We start from the raw sequence: 23,819 nt of genomic DNA, 5'->3' as shown, positions 1-23,819 counted from the left end.
ACAACTACAGTTATGGGGCGGGGGTGGGGGAGTCAGAGACCAGTCTTTTCAGGATATACAGTGGGGCAAAGAAGTATTTAGTCAGCCACCAATTGTGCAAGTTCTCCCACTTAAAAAGATGAGAGAGGCCTGTAATTTTCATCATAGGTATACCTCAACTATGAGAGACAAAATGAGAAAAAATATCCAGAAAATCACATTGTCTGATTTTTAAAGAATTTATTTGCAAATCATGGTGGAAAATAAGTATTTGGTCACCTACAAACAAGCAAGATGTCTGGCTCTCACAGACCTGTAACTACTTCTTTAAGAGGCTCCTCTGTCCTCCACTCGTTACCTGTAGTAATGGCACCTGTTTGACCTTGTTATCAGTATAAAAGACACCTGTCCACAACCTCAAACAGTCACACTCCAAACTCCACTATGGCCAAGACCAAAGAGCTGTCGAAGGATACCAGAAACAAAATTGTAGACCTGCACTAGGCTGGGAAGACTGAATCTCCAATAGGCAAGCAGCTTGGTGTGAAGAAATCAACTGTGGGAGCCATCATTAGAAAATGGAAGACATACAAGACCACTGATAATCTCCCTTGATCTGGGGCTCCACGCAAGATCTCACCCCGTGGGGTCAAAATGATCACAAGAATGGTGAGCAAAAATCCCAGAACCACACGGGGGGACCTAGTGAATGACCTGCAGAGAGCTAGGACCAAAGTAACAAAGGCTACCATCAGTAACACACTACGCTGCCAGGGACTCAAATCCTGCAGTGCCAGATGTGTCCCCCTGCTTAAGCCAGTACATGTCCAGGCCCGTCTGAAGTTTGCTAGAGAGCATTTGGATGATCCAGAAGAGGATTGGGAGAATGTCATATGGTCAGATGAAACCAAAGTAGAACGTTTTGGTCTAAACTCAACTCGTCGTGTTTGGAGGAGAGAGAATGCTGAGTTGCATCCAAAGAACACCATACCTACTGTGAAGCTGGGGGTGGAAACATCATGCTTTGGGGCTGTTTTTCTGCAAAAGGACCAGGACGACTGATCCGTGTAAAGGAAAGAATGAATGGGGCCATGTATCGTGAGATTTTGAGTGAACACCTCCTTCCATCAGCAAGGGCACTGAAGATGAAACGTGGCTGGGTCTTTCAGCATGACAATGATCCCAAACACACCACCCGGGCAACGAAGGAGTGGCTTCGTAAGAAGCATTTCAAGGTCCTGGAGTGGCCTAGCCAGTCTCCAGATCTCAACCCCATGGAAAAGAACCCCTTTGGAGGGAGTTGAAAGTCCGTGTTGCCCAGCGACAGCCCCAAAACATCACTGCTCTAGAGGAGATCTGCATGGAGGAATGGGCCAAAATACCAGCAACAGTGTGTGAAAACCTTGTGAAGACTTACAGAAAACGTTTGCCCTCTGTCACTGCCAACAAAGGATATATAACAAAGTATTGAGAAGAACTTTTGATATTGACCAAATACTTATTTTCCACCATGATTTGCAAATAAATTCTTTAAAAATCAGACAATGTGATTTTCTGGATTTTTTTTCCCACTTTGTCTCTCATAGTTGAGGTATACCTATGATGAAAATTACAGGCCTCTCTCATCTTTTTAAGTGGGAGAACTTGCACAATTGGTGGCTGACTAAATACTTTTTTGCCCCACTGTAATTCTTTGGAGAAAGAGGCGGTGGCTGGGGGGAGGTGTCTCATTTATATATTCAGAAATGTAATAAATAATAAACTGACCTCTCAAATGAGCAACTTCATCTTAGGCCAGTACATGCAGAAACATGTCCATAGAATGAGATAATATAAGTTCTGAATTGGACTACTATGTCCTATAGACTGACCATCTGTAATGCTCTCTTCTACAAAAAAACACCTTGCCAAATAGAAAACTAGTATCACAGGGAGCAGGCTGGGTCAGAGGACTTCTCCTGTGGCTTTTTTTTTTTTTTTAACATGCATAAAACATTTCATATAAACTGAGTGCCCCAAAACTTGATCTGCTTCTTGTATCTGAAATACTGCAGGCCACTCCATTCTACCCAGTTGCCCCCTCATTCTCCTACCTGCCCAAAGCTTATGTCCAGGATTTTTGGTCCCAACACCTCCTTCGTTCTTTTCAATTTGCCAGTGAAGTTTGTCCTATTCCTTCAATCCGAGGCATCGTCGCCATCTCTCACCCCACAAAATCAGGTGGTGCTACTGCTGTTCACCTTCTCCTTGGCCATCTCAGCCAGACTAGCCTTGGTCTGTTCTCTTTCTCCCCCACCCCCAGCGCTGATGCATGCTGTCGTCTTTGGCAACGTAACGGCCATCATTCAGCGCATGTATGCCCGGCGCTTCCTCTATCACAGCCGCACGCGTGACCTGCGCGACTACATCCGTATCCATCGGATCCCTCCGCCGCTAAAGCAGCGCATGCTGGAATACTTCCAAGCCACCTGGAGTGCCAGCAATGGCATTGATACACGGGAGGTGAGATCCAGCCCTGGCAAGGGCAAGAGCTGGGCAGGAAGAGTGGACAAGTAGGAGTCTACCCATGGCCATCTGACTCTTCACCTCTGAGAGAGCAGCTGGGGAGAAAATACATAGATTGCCTTCTAGATGCATTGGATTACAGTTCCCATCATCCCCAGCCAGCACAGCTGATGGGTATGCTGGTATGTATTACAGGAGTTGTAGCCCAATGCATTTGGGGCATTCCAGATTGGAGAAAACTTGAGTAGCTAGTAGAGCATGATCTGTGCACAATTCTTTCCAAATTTGGAGTGTAGGATTTTAGCCATTCTGTCAAAAGCTATTTGTTATGAGGTATGCAAATCATGGGAGATTTCTAGGCCCAATTTCTTTCTCTCCCCCCTTAAGCAGCCTCCCAGGATTATTATGAAGGTTAAGTGGGTTTGACTGGGAAAATATGCATCACCCTGAAGTCCTTGGAAGGAGAGTGGAATCATCTTTATGATGATGATTTTGCCCAGAAGGGCAGAGACAAAGATCAGGAGGCTGACAGATGAGTAGAAGGAATAAGCTACCTTGTCTCAGCTGAGAGAGTGAAGATGTAAGTAGCCCAGCCAGCAGGGGGAAATAAAGCCAAACAGAAAAGCAGAGTATAAGCATACAGAATACTTGGTTAACAAAGGTGGGTGCTCCTCTTCCATCTCACTGAAATTGGCCTTGTCCTGTACCCAGTTGCCTTAACTGTAACCTTCTGGTCACTGTTCCTCACTCTGTGTTATATTTTCATGAATGGAATCAGCCCATCAGAGCTGGGGCTGGCGGGGGGAGGGCACAAATCTGGCTTAACTTCAGTTGTAAGGCCATCTGTCTCGCCAACTCAGGGGTATGGGCAAAACTATGTGACCATTAAACAGATAATGGTGGAAAAATAAAAATGTTGCATAGAAACAGCTGGGCAAATGATTGAAATAAAGCAATACGTCCCTCTGTAAGCTTGACCCATATGTTGTGACACTGTTTCTTCTGGGTGGGAAGAGGACTAAGGGATAGTAAGGTGACCTGACCAATGGAGGTTTTTTCAGCCTCCTCTCTAGGTGATGAGAACCTGTTCTTGCAGTAATAAGAATTAGAAGCAAAATTCTACCGATAACAGAATTAATATTGCTAAAGCGTTGGATTCCGTGCCCAAAGCAAATTCTAGATGTTCTAGATGCCAACTGAAACATTCACATCCTTTTATCCATTCAAGGTGGAATGAAACAGCAAGTTCATTTTACACCAGTATCCACCTTTTCCTCCAAGAAGCTCAGAAACGTTTCCAGAAATCTATCGTTATTATTTTATCTTTTGGAGATAACAACAGATCCTAATACGCTTGCAGCGTTTGCTACAGCTTACTCCGGTTCACCCAGCTTTGGAAAACATTGCTATTACTCAGTGAAGCCTTTTTGGGAAGCTGAGTTCTAGAGGCTATCAGGTTCTGGAGCCAGGGCAGTTGTAATAATTGGGGGTGTTAGGAATTACGGAAGACGACCGTCCTGCTTGAGATGCTCCTTTGCTATTTATCCTGAGGGCGGTTCCTTCAACCCATTTCTGACTGATTCTTTGCTCTGGCATGGAGAAGCCGCCTAACCCTGGTGCTGTGTCTGTCTTTTCACCCAGCTGCTGCACAGCCTCCCGGACGAGCTGCGTGCTGATATCGCCCTGCACCTTCACAAGGAACTGCTCCAGCTGCCCCTCTTTGAGGGGGCAAGCCGGGGCTGCCGGCGCTCCCTTTCACTTAGTGTCCGGACCTCTTTTTGCACGCCTGGGGAATACCTGATCCGGCAGGGGGATGCGCTCCAGGCCCTCTACCTCATCTGCTCAGGCTCCATGGAGGTGCTGAAAGATGGCACCGTGCTTGCCATCCTAGGTAGTCCATGCTTTGTCCCTGCTCTTACCCCTTCCAACGTCATAAGTCTGGGAGATTGGGAAGTTGGAAAAAGTTCAGGCTGGCTGGGTTTGAAAGCACCTGTACCCTAAAGCTTGGTTAACCCAACACAGGCACTGTGTTATGCCCAGACTAGTAAACCATATTCTAGCTTAGTCTTAAGAGCCGGTTTCTTATAGCAAGTAAAACAAGGGCAATTCCCATGACATAGTGAACCACTAACTACCCAAGCCCATTTTAACCTAGACTTAGTATGGCGTGTGAATCCAGGGTTAATGGGGAAAGTTCTAAAAGACTGCTGTTTGGAAGGTGGGAAAAGAGGCTGGAGCTTTCATCTTGGCGTGTTAAGTTTTTTTCCCATGGAGTAAGACTTGAAATGTCTAGTCCTATTATTGCTTTCTTAGATGAGCTGTTTCCAAGAGCGCTGTCCCACTTTCTTTTTCTATCCCACCCTGCTCTTCCTGATGCTGCCTTCAATCTGGGACTTTTGCTGAGCCTCTTTTCAGAACAAGCCTAGGAAACTGGGCCATACAGCTCCTGCCAAGCCACGTCTGCAGGGCCACTTCAAGCCCAGGCCCGCAGGAGCCTTTTGATTCAGAAGGGCAAGACCTCCCTGGCTGGGGCTTCCATTCTGCTCCCCTTCAGGAGGGATTCACCTGTCACCTTGGCTCTTTTCCTTTCAGGGAAGGGGGACCTGATTGGCTGCCACATCTCGTCCAAGGAGCAGGGGGTCCAGGCCAATGCGGATGTGCGGGGCCTCACCTACTGTGACCTGCAGTGCCTGAGCTTGCCTGGCCTCCTGGCCAGTCTGGAGCTCTACCCAGAATTTGCCAGCAAATTCCGCCGCGAACTTCCCTGTGAGCTCAGCTACAACCTGGGTGGAGGCAGCATTTTCCAGGTGAGTGGAGCAGGGCGATAGGGAGAAAACCTCACAACTGTTGGGTAGCAATGGCTGTTGTAACACTGGGTGATCCATGCAGTTACTGTGCCAGGCCTCTGGTGGTTTAAAAATGGTAAGTCAAGGTACAAAACGCAGTCTGGGAGAACAAGAGTCAAACCAAAAAAGAGTTGTTTACAGGTAGCCCCCAGTTTAAGAACGAGTTTCGTTCCCAAGGCCTATCCCTAAGTTGAATTTGTATGTAAGCTGGAACAGTATTACTTATAATACTGTATAGAAGTATTGTGTAGTGAACTTGAATCACTGTGTATTTAACTCAAATTTTGCTACAACAGGCTCTGTTCTTAACAAAGGGTCATCTGTAAACTGGGCGTTCTTAACCCTGGGACTACCTGTACTTGAAATTAATAAAAGATGATAATATAAACCTGTACAAAGCCAACATACAACCCACAAAGAAGGCTAAAGAAGCAGAGGAGAATAACTCTGTACTGTAGCTTGCTTTTCTTGGGCTTCCAACCTGCCATTAAAAAGAAAGGGGTAGCTATACAGCTTCAGGTGAGGCTCCAGCTTCAGGTGAGTCTTCAGCATTTGCTCCAGAATCACTCAAGGTCAAACAAGAACATTTGGGGTAAGTCTGCTGACCAATCAAAATCCTAACCCACATAACTGGGGTTGGGGAAACTGGCGACTAATGAGCTTCTGTGCCTTTCCAGCTACTCCAGTGCATCAGTTTGAGTTATATCCCACCTTTTGTTCAGGAACTTGTGACAGTCCATGAACAGCTTGCCCAGGATGTCCTACTGAGGCTGTTAATTCCCAATGTCTATAGAAATGATTCCAGATCCAAACCAGCCTTAGTCCAAGAAAAAAAATCAAGTGGATTCTGAACCCTTGTTTCTAAAAAGCCTGAGATGGAAAAAAGAAAGGTAATCACAATAAGGACTCTCTTCTACAGACATTGTCTTTGAAAGGGATCTGGCAAAGAGAATCATTTACCAATGAGATGGAGAATCCAATTGGAAGAATATATGTTACCCATTTTCCATTATAGAGAGGAAGGCAGCTGTAATGGACAAGGCAAGAGTTCCTTCAGTGTTTCCTTCCACCACAGGCAGAGTCACCGCCACCGAGCAGCAGGGAACCGGCCACTTTGCTTTCAGTGGTGAAGGACACAGAGATTTCATTTCCCCCACGCCGCAGAACACCCTGCTTGCCTACAGAAGTAGTGGATGAGCCCGCCAGCCCCTTGCTCCCCTCTTCCTCGGGGGGCCACAGCCATCCGTCCACACGGTCGGAAATTCCACGCCACCTGGCCTCAGAAACATCCTCGCGTCCCACAGCATTGCGGCTGCACAGTGTGCCCTGCAGCGGTCCTCCAGATCTCAGCCCCAGGTAAGGTCCCAGGATGGAAAGAAGGGGAAAACCAGCTTTGGGAATGGGGACACCCGTCAAAATGTCTTTTCCCATGTTGGCAATCAAGAGGTTGCAGTTGAAGCACATGTATGCAACTTTCTCTATGCATATCTCCGTTTTCCCAACTCTTACTGATTTTTCACCCCTCCTCTTCTTCTCTAAGAGTTGTAGATGGAATTGAGGATGGGTCCAGTTCAGACAAACCTATTTTCAATTTCCGCCTTGGCCCTTCAGGACCGGACTACAGCAGCCCTTCACCTGGGACAGGTAACATTCTGCATCATGCTTCCTCAAAGTGGGGAAGGAGTTGATAAGAAGGCTGAATGTGAGGCCTTCATCAACTCTGCCTGTTTCTCCTCCTCCAGATAGCGGCCTGCTCACTATCCCTCCTGAGTTATCTAGTGCAGACACGATCGAGAAACTGCGCCAAGCGGTAAGGCTTTCTTTTTTTTTTGCTCAAAGAATCAGTTTTTACATTTGATAGCATTATTCTACCACTCTGGCCTCCAGCATATCAAGGACATATGGCTGCTTGCCATGAGCAGCTTGCTTTAAAAAACAGCCTTGTACAGAGACAACCCTTTAGAGAGATGTTTAGCTGGAACGCTTCCTTGCTTTTTGTTCAACAGGAAGGCAGACTACATATGCACAAGCTGCCCTTGGAAGTCCAAAACAGTAGCCTAGAAAACATTCTCTACCACTTAAATCTTATGAAAGCACAAACTCCTGATTTATTCTTTGATCCCACAGGAGAGGGACCGAGCCTCTTCAGACCCAACTGACTGAGCCTTCTTTTACTTACATAATTTATCTCTTGCCCAATTTCACAAACTCCAGACAGCTTACATAAAACTATGATATATATATCATTTTTTAAAAATAATAAAATCAGCATCTTTAAAAAGCAACAATGTGATAGGCATCTTAAACCCTCTCCCTCACCTCGAGACTGCCAAAATAACTTCTTCACTGCTTTCCTCAATTCTAAGAGCAAGGGCGGCCTGGCCCTTGGAGCTAGAGTATTCCTGAATGATGAGGCCATCATAGAAAAAGCTTGCTTCCAACCCCTCCCCCCCCTTATCCTCAGGCATCGCTTCCTGGGCTGATTGTAGTGCGGGCACATTTTACTTGGACAAGGCAGTCCTGTAGACAAACATGGACTCAAGCCATACAGAGTTTAATTGGTCAAGATCAGCACTTAGATTTATTTATTTATTTGTTTGTTTGTTTGTTTGCCTTGTATGCCGCCCATCTCCCCCACGGGTGACTCTGGGCGGCTCACAATAAATTTGCACTTGGAAATCTAGTGGCGACCAACGCAAGGTGAGGTCTTGGCTTTGGCTGAAGTTTCTGGGTAGTCTTCAAAGGCAGCCCCAAGCTGGGCAAAGGCTTCCCTGCTGCTGATCAAGTAGAAGCCGTGAATCCAGAAGCCACAAATTGCAGATCTGCTTTCAGGGAGAACACCACTCCATCTAGAGCCAGATCAGGGGTGACCACCAAACCTCGTGGCTTCTGAACAGAAAGCAACTGTCTTGCTAGGAATTAGTTTTAATTCCCACCCTACCCCCACCCCCAGTCTGGAAAAAGGGTGGTGGGGATATATAATTGTTAGGATGATACCTCAATCCAAACCACCCAGTGGTTTCATGTAGATATGAAACCATTTAGGAAAGGAGTGAGCACTACAGCATCACACAGAATGCCCATGAGCTCAATTGCTCATCTCCCATTATCAGACTGGAACCAAGGCCAAACAGTGCTTCCCACTCCCAACCCTTGCAGGCAGTCCAGAAAGATACCACGGCTGATGGTACTGAACACCACTGACAGCTCCTCCCAGCCTGGTCCCAATGAAAGCATCCTCAGAACCAACTAGTGCTGTTTCAGTCCCCTTTGAAGCCTGACTGAAACGGATGTCGATCAGCCGCTTCATCCAACATTCTTTGCCCCTCCAGCTGGGCAGTCCTACCACCTTCTCCAATACCTTCCCCAAGAAGGCAGCCTAGATAGGACTCTCTTCTGAGCCAACAGGGCTTTTATTTTCTCTTCTGCCATGCAACAATCAAAAGTGTTTGAAGAGTGTGTTTCCTGCTGTTGATATCTGTGATGGAATGGAATTATGAAGGCCAGGCTCAGGGAGAAAAACATTTTCTCACATCTCCTGAGGAGTGTGGGAGATACAAGAGGATGAGACTGGCACCTCCCTGAGGAATTCACAATGTTGTGGCTGGCATTACTTGGGAACTGGGGTTTCAGTCTGGGAAGATTCTTGCTAGAGGTTGTAGCTAATAAACATAGCTGGACTGAATTTACATGGTCTCTTGGAGTTCCTTGGGCTAGGCTGACATCAATCTTCCCAGACTGAAACCCCAGTTCCCAAGTAATGCCAGCCACAACATTGTGAATTCCTCAGGGAGGTGCCAGTCTCATCCTCTTGTATCTCCCACGCTCCTCAGGAGATGTAAGAAAATGTTTTTCTCCCTGAGCCTGGCCTTCATAATTCCATTCCATCACAATATCCTTTCAGATGAAAAGAGAATTCTCCCCCGCCTAAAGTCCAAGGGGACATTAGGAAAAGAGATCAAACTGTTCAATGGCCAAAGATGGAAGTGAGAAAAAGTATACCACCTCCTTCTTTTCTCCCCAACTCCCAAATTGTTTCCAGAGACCCAGTGATCTACTGCCATAACTATTAAGGGAAGCACATTACATCAGCACTAGGGAAGATTCTATATATTACAGTAGTTACAAAGCAACTTTGTAAGCAAGGAGGGTTCCAATCTAAGAAGAAATGTAAGCAAATGACCTCACCTAATTTCCCTTGCATCATTTCCCAGGTGGCTGAGCTCTCTGGGCAAGTTCAGCAAATGCGTGAAGGTCTGCACTCTCTGCGCCAGGCTGTCCAGCTCTTCCTTCTCTCCCAGACACCAGCCCAGCAGCGAGTCGACCCTTCTACCTGTGGGTCTTTCCCCCATGCGGACGCTCCTACTACGCCTCTGCTGAGTCCCCTCCGGGTCGACACAGGACTTTCACCAGCTTTCTGTTCCCATAGTGCACCACCAGCACCGTGCCCTAATGGGGCCTGTGGCAGAGTTCAGTGGATGTGGGCCCCTCCAGCTGGGCAGAGCTCACCCTGGCCTGGTGCGTTTTGGACCCTGGGACGCCGAGCGAGGGATTCCGAGACAGGAATGCTTTCACCCACTGGTCATGGTCCCAAGGACCAGGGGAGCAACACACTGATGCCAAACCTGAGCCAAAGAGAGAGCTCTCTGCCCCAAGCTTGCTCCGCCACAGATCCAGCATGCCATACAAGCTCCCCAGAAACCAAATCTTCCAGGACTCAAGCCTGTGATTCCTCAAGCCTTGAGATGGTGCTGATTGGTGCTGGGGATGATGGTTCTACATGCAGTGGGCCCTGCTGGCTAGAGGAAGAAGGAACAGGGATATGAGTGTGCCGAGCACAACTGATTACACAAAGATCAGGCACTGGGATTTTTCTGGCCTGGGAATATCAAGGACTAGTCCTTGTCTTATGGGACTGGATGTTCTTCCATGTTAGGGAACAGAACACAATAGAGAAAGGCTAGAAACAGCTCTTCCAGGGTTCGGAGAGCTGCAGTTGTTCTCATAATGGAGACAGAAGAAAAAGAGCAAACACCATGAAACATCATGGGAGAGTAAGGTACCGTTTGCCTGGGCAAAAACAGGAAATTGGAAGCTGCTGTAAGAGCCTCTACTGTCAAAAGCCAGACCCGGCCCATCTGAGTGGTTATGTGGGTTAGGGAATACATCAGTGCACCACAGCTTGAAATATGCAAACGTACCCATATTTGCACATGATTCAATTTTAGCTACTCTTCCTTCAGGCAGCTGGATTGTTAGGCATTGCTGTGGGGATAGCAGGTGGACTTGGAGTGGAAATTCCCCCCGAGCATGTAATTTTCAAATAGGAAGGCAGGTCCAAGAAGATTTTTCTCAGCCCTATGAAATACTGGGGCTGGGTACCCTTTTTATAAAATAAAAAGTACATTTTGAACTCTGAGTGCTTAATTTATGAACTGCTATTGCTCAGGTGTTGTGCTTACAAGGCTCATGAGTGACCTTTCCCACACTAAATCACAATATGTACAACCACTACCAAAAGTTAAATGAAAACCACAAACTTCAGTTGTAAAATTGGTTATACTGGGAAAGGACATGCCTAACCATCTACCATAAACTTCACTGCTAATTCAACTGAGGCCACTACGACAGACTGCACTGTTGCATCAGAAACTTTAATGGAGACAAAAGTTAGATATTTAAAAGCTGGCAATGCAAAGGTTGCATCTTAAATAATTAGGTTTACCTCCATTTTTGCCATTACTTTTAAAACCCCAAACAACCAAATTATGACAACACTCTTGTAAGCTCATTCTACCATTCCGTTACTTACAGGCAAGGATGTACGTGGACTTGGGAGGCAGGTACCAATAGATAAAGTAGAACATTAGTCTATCAACCCCCCTGAAAAGTAGTAATATTCTTGTACAACAAACAGATAGGAACAGATGAACTCCATTTTTGTAATCATCTTTCCTTGGAATTTATCACTCAATTTTTTTTCATACACAGGGAACTGAGATTCTATTGGACAATACCTGAAAAACTGACATCTAGAAATGGTACTAATACAGTGCAGACGAGAGAACTGATAACTATAGTAGCTTGACACTGGCTCTGCCCACATCCCCTCCTCAAAAATGTTGTCACTCTGTCCCAAAGAGAGTGAAGCACAATAGTCAATAGAAGCAGCAAGCCATTTCCCATACAACCCAGGACAATCAGTAAAGAGCTTCGGTTAGCCAAAGGGCTCTGTTTAAGCCTGAGTCTCTCTCTCTCTCTCTCTCTACCTCCCTCTCCAGTGGGTGAGCGTGTGCCCACACACACACACACACACACACACACACACAGAGGAGCTGCTCCTAGAGGAAGCAGAGCTTCTCCATGCTGAAAGAAAAGGCCCATGACAGCTTTGTGTCCTAACCTCAAAGGAGGCAAACTGGAGGAAACGGCATTAGCAGCAAAGAAAACAGCAGTCCTTGCTGGAAGAGGTATGGGGTCCTTTGGTTTGATCCAAGCCTCAGGGCTGGGCAATTTTGGCAGCTTCTGCCTTGATAAGAGCAATCAGGTCTTGGTTGATGAGGAAAACAAAGCGCAAGCTGGCAATCTGAAAAGAGAGAGGGGGGGGGGAGAACTAAATCGGTTTAGTTGTGCATATTCCGTTTTCTCACCCCATTAAGGCACGACCCACCTTGAGCAGCTTTCCTACCAGTGCAGAGGTCTGCAATGGCAGCTAGCTAGAGGGCTCTTGGGCTAAAGCGACTCACATCTCCTCCTTCCTGGCTAGCACCAGGCTCTCGCTAAGAGCTGCTTCATTTAAGGCAGCCTCCCTAGTCTGGGGGCTGCGGCCCAAGCCCTTCCGAAGGGAGCCGAGCCGGTGAAGACTTACAGCCTCTGGACTCAACCGAATCCATGCAGAGAGGCTGTTAGCGTCCATGGGATGGACCTACTGGTCAGCTGCCCTGGATATTACCATGACGATTACAGCAACATATATATTCTGCCTACTTCAAGCGATTCTAAGCAGTTCGACGTTAAAAATACACAGGCAAAGCAGAAAAAAACCCAGCATAAAGTTCTAAATACTATTCCACAAAACCAAGTTAAAAAAATACCATGGCAATAGAAATTACCCATCCAGCATTAATTAGCAAGAAATGCTATTTAATTTCATCTAAGCTCTGAATGCCCAGTCTTCTCACACGCCAAAAAGAAAACACAACTAGAACAGGAATGATACACCCTACAGGCAAGAAGACAATATCTAACTCAAACTCTTTCTTCTACCAAGCACAGCCAGCCCCTGCTCACCTCAACCACTGAGTTATTGCTGAGTTTCCACTTGCTGCCACAAAGCACCGGTCGCCCGTCAACATAAATGGGCCGTCGGCCTTCATTTGCCAAGAAGAAGTCGCCATTGTTCTTCAGCTTGATGACACCTGGGTGCATTTAGGAAGAGATTAAGGTGACTTGGACTTTCCCAAGAGGAAGAGAATAGAAAAGAGCTACAAGGGAATGTAATTGTGGCCTAAGCCACATGCATTTAGGCCACAGCCACCATGACATTGCCTTTAAGGGAGATGTTGTCCTTCCTTGAGAAACAGTTACCTTCAAAAGTTAAAGCGCCAATCTCCCACTTACAGAAGGCTATTGAATTGTGCAGCCTGAAAAAAGGCCACTGAATATGTACCTTTCACATTTGGATAGTAAATATGAGAGAAACTAGAGAGTTGCCTGGGGTTCACAGAATTCCAACAAATGCCTCAAAGATTGCATGTGGTCATCAGGATGGAAAATACTATCCTACTTTCGTCTTCCTTTCAATTTTTAAAGGTAGCTGTTTCTCCTAGCAACACTTTCTCAAGCATCTTGCATTGTGAAGCCAGTGTATCAGGAACCACAAAGAGAAACAAGACTCTGGGATCTGGTTCCTGATGCTAACTCTATCTTACCATGGCTGTACACATCTTGCCCAATAATTTTTTTTTCTCAGTAATTCTGAGGCAAGAATCACTTCCAGTACCTTGTTTGCGGGAGATTTTCCAAGCAGGGCCCTCCAGTGCCAGATCTACATCAATCTGATTGTCTTTGGTGGCTCTGCCAAGTGTGATCTAGAAAAGGAAATTAGACAAAGAATTCACTCTGCATATCTAGTGAACCAGTGTTTTGCTGGCCTCAGCAATCCAAATGAATCAGGTGAACTGACACAGTACACAGTTTCTTATTTTGCAAAAGCTAACTGACTTTTCTAAAATGAGCAAACATGATGGGATGGAGACAAGCAAAGCTAAGTGAAAAAAAAAGCACAGGCCATCACTGGATTGAGAAATACACTTTAAAAACTTGGGGTTCTCAGAATGTTACCTTTTGCACAAAGTAAATTACATACAAATGGTTTAATAGTAAAGGTAACGGTAATCAGAAACCAATGTTGATTCTCAACTCCAGTGCCAGTACAGTTTTGTCTTCAGCTGTCTGGAGAGATAATAAAAAATTACCAGTACCTCTCAAATTAAAAACTATTCTTCTATCAAAATGTTCTTACTGAAACAGCCCAGAGTCTTCAACCTTTCAGAATATGCAGATATGCCATGTATCTCAAAATCAAATCATACTTTAAGAAATACCTGCAGCTTGATCCTGATGTCATATCTGGGTCACTGAAAAAGGATTCAACTTCCTCTCCTTGATCCAACTTGGTAATAAGGAGTTCACCTCCTTAGTTTTGGGCACTGCTGAATGAAAAACAGAACTCACCTCCCGGGAGCGCATGAGGTAGCGCACCATCCGTCCACGCAGCACAGCCAATGTCTGGTTATCAAAATCAGGGGAGCTCATTCCTAGGAGAAAGAAAAGAGAAGGTAGGCTGGCAAGGTTTTGGAAGAAGGGGCTGACCAGTAGCCAAAGCATGCCTGGGTGTTATTTATACCACTGATTTCAAAGCCTGGCTCCCACCTCCATCCTTCCTCTCCTACTTCCAAGATTCTCAGGTAGTTCTTTGCATTACAAGAGGCTGCAACAGACTTCTCTCACCTGTTATACTATCCACCAGCACTTGCCATTTGTGCAGCTCTTGCTCTAGCTGCCGAATTTCACGCTTCTGCCTCCGGTCTGCCACAGTCAGTTCTGCAAGGAGAAAAGCAATAACCACAGTGAATGCAGAGAAGTGCCACAGTATTATTTTATAATAACACTGTACATAAGTCTTAGGTTTTCCTTAGATTCCCACCACCATTCAATCCGTGCAGCTCTTTCCTCCCCCCCCCCCTTTTTGGAGGAAAACCAAGGGAAGGATCAAGAGTACAGCAGAGATCAACTGAGGAAAACTAGCATTTTAAGCTCTCACCTCTCTCCAACAAGGCTTCTTCCTTCTTTAGACTCCGCTGCTGTCAGGCTTCTGACATCAGAGGTTCTTACCAAAAGGAGGAAGAATGCCCTGTATCTTTCCTTACACCTCAGGCACATAAAGTTCAGCCCTGCTTTTCTTCCACAGCTTTCCAACACAGATTCTAACCCTTTGAGTCAGTATTTCCCTCTCCAAGAAGGCCAATGTTTTGACAAAACAAAAAACAGTCAGAACCACACAGAGGCGATAATGTGGAAACATGGCCATCTAAAAAGGAAGCTTCTTTTTGTTCCGTGCTTTGCTTCACATTATCAAACCAAACCTAACTCACCATGTTCCAACACCTCATCCCGTACATCCCTATAATAAAAGGGGAAAGGGGCAGGGGTAGAGAAAGAGAGACAGAGACAGGAGGTTAAGCAGATCACTCCAGGGTCAGTTTGGCATTTGTTTCCATTCTGCTGCAATTTCATTATTAAACACACGTATATAGACTTTTGGTCAGATTAAGACTTCTGCCACTGGCACAACGCAGTAGCTATAGTAACACTCACAACTGCAAAAAGGAAATGACCAACAGTTTGTTGTATGCCACCCAGAGTCGCTTTGTGTGAGATGGGCAGCTATATAAACTTGACAAATAAATAAATAAATACATTTCCAGCTGGAATTCCCTAGGAAAGCCAGGATGCTGGCTGCCGAATGACGAGAAATGAAAGGTGCTGTAAAAGCCAGTCAATAACTGTCATCAGGTCTAAGCTCTATTGTAATACAACTCCTGGACATTCAATCACTCCTCTGTGGAAGGAAACAGGAGTGACCTTAAGCTGTCACTCTAAACACTGAAGGAATGTTGGCCCACCACCAAGCCAGCACAGCAACACTGGTGGCACAATGCTCTATGGCTACAAGGAGAGGAGAGGTGGATTATCTACCAGTTTCTCACTTACTTCAGCTTGCTGTCGTCTATCATATCTTCAGCATCTGAGAAGTTGAGCACCTGGTCTCCTTTGGGCAGTGGCTGCACTGCAGAGAGGGCACACAGTAGTTTAGAATTCAGACCCCAGGCTCAGCCTCAACATCAGCCAGGGAACCAGCAAGTGACCTTACCTGTCTGGTCATCCAGGAGGTAGTACTGCTTCATGAGCTGCCAGTGTGTCTGCAAGACTTTAGCAGTGCGGGAAGGGTAGAAAACCTCCGGGTGTTTGTGCAGCAGATCCTGGAATGTATCTAGAGTAGGCTGACTGGTCTAGGCAAAGAGCAGGAAGAGGGTGAAAGCAGGAGTCATCATTACACAGGGTGATGTTTATTGTTATTATCGTTTCCACTACTAGGGATCTTAATCAGGCTTAAGGGTAACTCAAGCCCGGCTGTGCATGCAATGCTTTTGCTAACTTCAGATTCCCTGAAAGACCACAGGAGTGAGATGTGCAATGGCACCAGCTCTAAAATGGCTCTAACATTGTCTATTATATTATATATATTCATTACATAAACAAAGAATAACTCTCATAAAAAGGCCAACTGGGCACTGAGAAGAGGAAATTGCCACGAGCTGTGGGAAAATGCAGAACTTGTGAGGGCCTTAAGGACGGATACCAAAGGGGCTCTCAGAAACCCAAGTTCGCTTTATGTCAGGGCTACTAGGGCTGGGGGTATGATACCCAGAGGTATTGCTCCTTACCGATCCCACTTTGCTTAGCAGCTGTTCCTCTGCTTTGCTGAATAGCACTTTGCTCTGCATAGATGCAATGGCTTCAGGATGCAGCTGCCTCATTGCTTGGCAAGACAGCCTGGTGGAGAATGGAAAGAAGGGAATAAAAAATGCTTAAGACTCAGTGGGAATGTCTGTTTCTCAAAGAGTCTCTGGCAGCATTCAACTAATGGGAAAAGAAGGAAAGAGAAAAACAAGGCTGTAAACTGAATGTAGGGTTGAGCTGTATCTCTCTCTTCATTAATATGAAAACAGATCCTGTGCATTTAAGCTCTGAATAGTCAATATATGCATCCTACCTTTTTAAAAAGGAGATATAAGTCAGGATTTTTAAACTTTTAGAAAGCCACCCTGATATTTACTCCAAAGAAATGCATGATGACTTTCTCAGAAAAAGTTGGAGATGCCAGAATAAACATTTCACATTAATTCCAGCACTGATGAACTGGAAACTAGTTCTTTCAACTTAAAGCCATCTCTCCCTCAGTCATTTTTGAGAACGTTTATTATTTCTCTAGTGAAAGGATTCCAGTCTTTAATGCTACATGACTAGCAAATCCTTCTTTACCTAAGAAAAAGTAAACGAAATAGTCACTGGGAAGTAAAATATCAAATTAGCTTTTAAAATGGTTGGAAATCAATATTTATCTCTACTTTGAAGACACAATTATCTAGAACAAGCATAATTGTATCAATATTTAAGCTGGACTACCTTGTGTTAACCCTCTGGAAATCTGGAATCTGTGCTACTTTCATGTTTCTTCTACTTGTGGTTCTATCAGGCCATCAATGCTATAGTAAAATCTACTTTTCTGCTTTTGCTACTTTGTGTGCTGTCTCTTGCACCTAAGAACTGTGGGAGAAATGGATGAATTGCATGCAGGGATATTATCTAAATTAGGCAACAACCAGTTTCAATGGTAACAACCAGTTCCGCCCCAGCTTTTCCTCCTCCTCCAGCTTGGCCAGCCTGCTGGACTTGTCCTGGACACTCTGTCTAGTGGGGAACCAGACTGACACAGCCATGGACCAGCAGATGCCACGGTTGCAGAGGAAGCAGCCAGCAGGAGCACAGGCAGGAAGGGCACTGGTGTGAGCAGACCAGGCCTGCTGCTGGAGACTCTTAACTCTCTTCTCAGTTTGAACTGACTGAGCTTGCTTCTTTCTCAAAGAAAGAGGAAAAATTGCAAGAACTGGATCAAAGCAGCTAGATAACATCCCTGTGGTATGGAAGAAAGGAGCCTGGCTGGCAGTGGCATCTGCAGCAAGCTGCAAGGACACCAAAATGATGACATACATGCAGTTACATTCATTTGTCATCTGTTCTCCCTACAGACAGTCATGAGAGTTGGTAGTCACCATTGTTTTTCAACAGCTGTGAAACTGCACATAAAGTGGGAGAAGGGATGGGAATCCTGATGAGTCACTTATCCCCCCCCTAGTAATCATTAGTGTTTCAATGGCTTACTAAGGAAAGAGGCCCATTAGTGTTTCAAAGGGGCCTCTTTCCTACCAAGAGAAGCTAAAGAAGGAACAGTACCCAGCTACACTGAAAGGAATGGAGAAATCCTCACCAGACAATTGCTTCCATAAAGCAAGGGTGGCAGGGAGAGACCTAATATATACTTTGCCACATCCATGGCCACACACAACCCTTTATTCCAAGATTCTGCTTGAAAGTAGGATCCATTAAGTCAAAATAATTTACTTCCAAATAAGAACATAAAGGATCTCTGCACAGGAAGCCTCTCTGGAAACCAGAACACCACACACTTCTCTTCCAGTACACCAGGAGGCTTACCTCCCCTAAGACTGTGATCTGCTTCTAGCCCTCAGCTAGCGATGGCCCAAGCTGCCACCTGCCTAATCTTAGAAACAAGAGAGTGGGAGCCTTCACCACAGCTCTATTCTCCTATTTCCACTTCTGACAATCAGGATTGTGTGAATGACAGGACTTACTTGGAAATCACAGGGTCATAGAGGAGAGCATACCACCGCTCCTGGATTTCTCGCAGATTAAAGCGACAGCTGAACTTCACTCCCAGGTGGACAGAAGTCAGATCATTGGTCTTCAAAGAGAAAGAGAAAGAACTCTCAGTTCTAGGATGGGCAAAACAGAGTCAGGTTTGGGGCAAGTAGGCTTTTTTTTTTAAAAAAGAAAGGAGCAACTATACTGGTTTCAAGCACTTTGAGCTTAAATGGAACAGAATCCACTGGAGAATTAAGCAGTCAAAAACTGATTAGAGAAAACTGCTGAGGAGGAATGAATGGTATTAGAGAATGAACGTACTTCTGCAGCTGCCTTGGACTAAGTCAGGCCACTGACTCACCAGCTTCAATACTGGTGATATTGACTGGTAGAGGCACACATTAAAGAGGTCCAGGAAGAGGGTGAGAATGGTCTCAAGACATGTTTTGAAGAGAACTGCTTAGGAGCCTCATGTAAGCTACTCTAGTTTTCTTGAAGAAAGAATGGCATCTAAAGGATTTAAATACCGTTTCTGGGATAATATGAATAAATATCTGGAACATGTATCCTAACAGTAAGCCCATTCCATTACCTGAAGCACAGCATTGATCAGCAACAGATCATCAGTGGGTTTCCAGCGGCCCAAATCCTTGGTGACCTGCAAGGGCTGCTTGCTCTTCTTCATCCGCTTGGTGAGGCTGGGATTTGGAGCGGGGCTTGGAGTGACAGGGGCTGAGATGGACTTGGACACCTGAAGAGGCAGAGCAGGAAAGTGATAGAGAACCACAACAGACACAGCAGCAAGGGAAGCCAAAATACTCCAGGCAGCTGAATAATCAAATAGCTAAATTTCATAGTGGGTTAAGAGACCTTTACCCTAGGCCAGTATTTCTTAAAGTGTGGTCCTAAGGCCCCTGAGGGTCCCTCAAGACCTTCTCAGGGGTCTACAAAATCAAAATTATTTGCCAGCCTATGCTGAACTATAATACAATATTAAAATCCCATCAAACAATTGTGAGAAGCAGTAGCGGCAGTGAATGCATCAATTTTAATTTTTAATATGGTAAATATTGATAAATATAACCCATACAAACAAAAGCTCTTTTGGGGTCCTCCATAATTTTTAAAATTGGAAAGGGGTCAGGAGAGAAAAAAGTTTAAGAAACACTGCCCTAGGCAGAAAGAAACCAGTTCTAGCCAAGGCAGGCTGTGATGTTTTAAAAGTATGGCATTCTAAACCAGATTCTCCTGGCTTACACCTCAGCTTTCTACACAGTTTGAACACTCAAGGTGGCCATCAACCTTCAATTAAAGTCTAATTGCCCATCTGAACCAGCTGCAACATATCTATCAGGGTCACTGACAGGGCCAGTTTGACCTGTCATAGTAATCAAGACCATCTTGACATGCCCTTTCCTCCACCCCATCTCTCAGAAATACACCATTGCAACCAAGCAAAAGATGGCAGGCATTAATCCAGGAAGTCAGGCTGTTTGCAGCAAGATGGTGGTGGTGGAGGAGGAAAAGGGAAAGAGTATTTCATCCACCCAAAGAGTCTCCTGCAGGCCTTGAATTTGGAAGGCAGCAGAGGTGACAGGAAGTGAAATCCCCTGGATTTCTGCTTTCCTACAAGGACACAGGAACAGATTCCCAACCTTGCCTGGCAGGATTTGCTTACTCCATGAAATAGGGTTTCAAACCAGCCTAGCTTTTAGAATGTATTGTCAGTTATAGAGCAACAAAAGAAGCTGCTTCTAAACAAACTGCCAGTCAGACTTGCAGAGGACCAAACATCAGTTAAAAGGTTGGGCACCACTGTTTCTCAATTAAATAAGGTGTTTAACTTCTCAGGGAAGATTCACTGCTGTGATGTACAATATGTATCTATGTATATAAGTTATGCATGGCTATTCTGTAGTGGAATGTGGATTCAACAAGAGTCACAGTTATGTTTGCAGTAAAACTTGTCTTATGTGCTGCATAGAAAACAATAGGAGGATTTCTGAAGGTCCTTTCCCAGTGAAACAGGATGATGCAGATCAGTCACTGACTCACCTTCTTCTTTTCACTAGAAGACGGCTCACTGCCAGAGCAGCGTCCTGGCTCTACCCCGCTAGGGCCTTTGGCCCGGCTGGATGATTTGGCAAGGCTGCTTTCTACCAGCTCATCATCAAACTTCTTCCGCTTGATGAACCTAGAATGGTGAACATCCACATTGCCATAATCTCAAGGAAACAGATATCCCTTTCACTACTCTCTTTAGAACTTCAGCAAACAGCAGCAAGTCATGGGTGACTTCAGTGGAAATTCTTTCATTTAAAGGACTTGATCCACACTTCTGCTAAGAAAAGCCTGAGCTGTATGTGAATAGGACACAATTGCCTTTTAAGTCAACCAGCATCGTAACAGCAGTACTTGGAGGGCAGATTTGCACAATATCCTCAGTCACTCAGGCTGGTTAATATGCAATCACATGCAATTATTTTACTGCCACGTTTTTGCAGTAATTAAGAGCAACCATTATTTCCAGTTAGCTCTAATAAGAATTTGAGACTAAGATTAATTGTTGATGTAGAATTCTGGTTAGTGCTGACTGGAAGTAGCAACTGTTTCAAGTTTAGACAATACACTTAATCATGGGAAAGCTATCAATTGTGGTTAAGAATCTGCACAGGATATGGGATAAGATGATCTGAGTGACTTAATGTATTACATGAACATGTCTGTGTAGAAGCAATTTTACAGGGTAAAGATCTTGTCCCTCAAAGCAGTAGTATCTAGGCCATTGGACCTTGGTGGAATGGGTAGAAGCTCATCAGAGGGAGATCCAACCTGGAAATAAGGAGGAATTTCCTGACAGTGAGAACTATTAAGCAGTGGAACAGCTTGTCCCCTGGAGTTGTGGGTGCACCATCGCTGGAGGTTTTCAAGAAAAGATTGGACAACCTTTTGTCTAAGATGGTATGAGGACTCCTGCCTTGGGCAGGGGGTTGGACTAGAAGACCTCCAAGGTCCCTTCCAATCCTATGATCTATGATTCTATGACCACAAACACTGAAATGTACTGAAAAAAATCAAACACTGTTCTCTGAGCAGAAAGAATATTGCACGATTCTTTTCTTTGCTTTTATGTTCAAGAGGGGCACAAATATGGTCACTTTTGGTGTATTTTGTAACTCCCAAGACTCCATCCTTTCTCTCAATTAAGGGAGTATCAAGGGAAACTACCAAATTTGGCGGGGATAACAAACATGAGACCATTTAATTAAATAGCCCTCTTGCCAACCACCTTACTTAATCAGTGCAAACTGGGAGAAGGAAAAAAAGGTTTGTGATTGTTCCAAAAGAAGCAACTTCAATAAGTTTTACTCAGAAGGAACATCCATTTTTGAGCTTCCTCTTTGAAAACAATGGCCACATTACATCTGCATATGGAAAGAATCCAGCCTATTTAGCTATACTTCAGCACTCGTTTCCAACAAGCACCATAATTCTATATTCTATATTCCTTTTTGTAACTCAACTCTCCAAATTAAAGATATGCTTGGAAGCCAGATGTCCTCCTTTCCCTGAACCACCTTCCCAGCCATGTCCATCACGGTACCTGGATGAACTACGTCGTTTTGGAATGGCACCCGATACTTGCGATGAGCTCCTTTTTTGTCCTGCTAGAGACTCTTCGTCTTCAGAGCGGCTAGCTGTACCCGACGCCATCAGTCTGGAATCCCAAGTGTCTGCCACAGAGATAGGAGCACAGATTCAGTGCCTTGGGCTACAATAGTTCTGACTGGATCCCATGTTGCAGCAATGTTTATTATGTGGATGCAGAGGGAAGCAAAGGAAAGCACTTTTGCACAAACTGATTATGGGTCCACCTGTATCTTACAATCCCAGAAGTCTAAATGAAATTCTATACTTAGAATATATAACTTAAGAACAAGTTAAGCACCTGCTTTATTCTAATATATTTTTGCTTGGGAATGTACTATCTTACTGATTTCAGAAGATACTATTTTAAACAATGTGCTCTGCTACTATAATTAGTATTACATAGAAGGCATTTTCCATCATAGTAGTTTTCAAGGAGGAACAGAATTTATAGTCATGGACATAACCATTTTGGTCATTGTTCTGTTTGGTTGTTAGAAGCAACTACAGGGAGTCCTCATTTAGCGACCACAATTGGTTCCAGCGACTTGGTCATTAAACAAAGCAGTCACTAAGTGAAAACCGCATTACCACGACTGTGCTTACAGTTTTACTTCAGCTTTCCTTTGCTTTACAGAGTCAGAAGGATAAGACCCCAAACAGCCTGGTGAGCCAAACAGCAGGGAAGGTATCCGGAACTCAGCTCATGTGGAAGCCAGGTAAAAGGACAAATCTTATAGGCCTTTTTCCCACTCCCTGCCCTTTGGAATGCTCACCCTGGTGCTGGGATAATTAGCAAGAAGAGAATTGATGTTTGTATTTACATTCATTGGAGAGGAAGGGATTACAAGAGAGTAAGCAGGCACACAATGGGGAATACACATAAAAAGGAATGTGCTAGTACAGGCTGTTTCCCTAGGATGCTCAGCACCTCCTTTTGCTTAGGAGGCAAAAGAAAGCCTTTAGTGTGAAACTGATTAGGGTCTTGTCAGTGTCAGGCAGCAGGTGGAGGGTTCTAATCAACTAATTAAGGTCACAGAGCTGAGCTTGTTAACTTGCAGTGGTACAATGGCTAGTCATACTCCTTCCTCGCAGTTTCAAATGTACTGATCTAGTTTTGGGATGACTCCCACCTTTTGTTATATTGGTGCAGCCTTCTTCAACCTGGAGCCCTCCAGATGTGTCAGACATCAATTTATGTGACCAAAGATTATAAGAATTCATTTGGAGGACATCAGGTTATGAAAAGGAATGAGTGGTATAATGAAGATAGAAAACCCAAATTAAAGAATCTTGTTCCAAATTTAGCAGCCTTCCCTAATCTAATGCCTTCCAGAAGTTTGGCCTTATGGGAGTTGTGACCCAACGTATCTGGACGAAGACGGAAAACCGCCTCACAGGAAATGCAGGATGATGTACAATTAATGAAACCTCACGCAAACAAGGCGAATTAAATCAGCGCAAGCGAACCAGGCTGGTGGAATTTCGCCCCAGTACTACAGAACCCCGAGAAGGGAAGAGAGGAAAGGGGAAGCATAAAGCGCGTGCGCGGTTCTACTCCCCCAGCCTTTTTGCGCATGCGTCCCCATCCGCCTCAGCCGTTTTTCTTAACCAAGAACCGAAGCTGTTCCCTCTGCCTAATCTTAGCCGATCTCCAAGATGTTATAAGGTCTGTAGCGTCAATGCCTCACCATTCCCAATCGTTACGACACCGACGACGACAATTTCCGCCTCTCTCTCCAGCGTCCATCTCGGAGACGCGAGAGAAATCCCAATAACTTCCGGGGAAAGAAGAGAAAAAAAAAACAAGTGCAAGATCAGTTCCGGTTCATT

General features: G+C 45.0%; 2 protein-coding genes across 2 annotated transcripts in view; one reads left to right on the top strand and one right to left on the bottom strand.

The window, feature by feature from the left end:
* The window catches only part of KCNH3 (potassium voltage-gated channel subfamily H member 3), a 26,790-nt gene extending 16,634 nt beyond the window's left edge, over nucleotides 1–10,156 (top strand). Inside the window, exons 10-16 of the mRNA XM_088138497.1 lie at nucleotides 2,282–2,481; nucleotides 4,126–4,375; nucleotides 5,077–5,291; nucleotides 6,406–6,686; nucleotides 6,871–6,974; nucleotides 7,073–7,140; nucleotides 9,545–10,156. Of these exons, the coding sequence (XP_087994623.1) occupies nucleotides 2,282–2,481; nucleotides 4,126–4,375; nucleotides 5,077–5,291; nucleotides 6,406–6,686; nucleotides 6,871–6,974; nucleotides 7,073–7,140; nucleotides 9,545–10,156 (1,730 nt within the window). The remainder of the gene's footprint in view (nucleotides 1–2,281; nucleotides 2,482–4,125; nucleotides 4,376–5,076; nucleotides 5,292–6,405; nucleotides 6,687–6,870; nucleotides 6,975–7,072; nucleotides 7,141–9,544) is intronic.
* On the bottom strand, nucleotides 10,057–23,819 carry MCRS1 (microspherule protein 1). The gene is made up of 14 exons (XM_025171317.2): nucleotides 23,678–23,819; nucleotides 21,943–22,072; nucleotides 20,394–20,532; nucleotides 18,931–19,089; nucleotides 18,329–18,438; nucleotides 16,340–16,448; nucleotides 15,766–15,904; nucleotides 15,606–15,681; nucleotides 14,987–15,015; nucleotides 14,343–14,435; nucleotides 14,067–14,149; nucleotides 13,333–13,420; nucleotides 12,621–12,748; nucleotides 10,057–11,916 (listed from the first exon to the last, which is right to left on the bottom strand). The coding sequence occupies exons 2-14, from the start codon at nucleotides 22,050–22,052 to the stop codon at nucleotides 11,830–11,832; spliced, it is 1,350 nt and encodes a 449-aa protein (XP_025027085.2). The 5' UTR covers nucleotides 22,053–22,072; nucleotides 23,678–23,819; the 3' UTR covers nucleotides 10,057–11,829.

The sequence above is a fragment of the Python bivittatus genome, unplaced genomic scaffold, assembly GCF_059951505.1.
Source record: "Python bivittatus isolate LINGU-HERP-01145 unplaced genomic scaffold, Pbiv_v1 ctg000220_np1212, whole genome shotgun sequence".
NCBI lineage: Eukaryota > Metazoa > Chordata > Lepidosauria > Squamata > Pythonidae > Python > Python bivittatus.
The sequence above is the reverse complement of the archived record's forward strand: the minus strand, read 5'-3'. Positions and strand labels throughout refer to the sequence as shown.

What these genes read in the sequence shown, in the direction of transcription:
- MCRS1 (XM_025171317.2), bottom strand. Translation starts at nt 22,052, where the DNA reads ATGGCGTCGGGTACAGCTAGCCGCTCTGAAGACGAAGAGTCTCTAGCA. An exon ending in AAACGACGTAGTTCATCCAG is followed by an intron (nt 20,533 to 21,942) that starts GTACCGTGATGG and finishes TCACCATTCTAG; the next exon opens with GTTCATCAAGCGGAAGAAGT. An exon ending in ACCTCATGCGCTCCCGGGAG is followed by an intron (nt 13,421 to 14,066) that starts GTGAGTTCTGTT and finishes TTCCTTTTCTAG; the next exon opens with ATCACACTTGGCAGAGCCAC.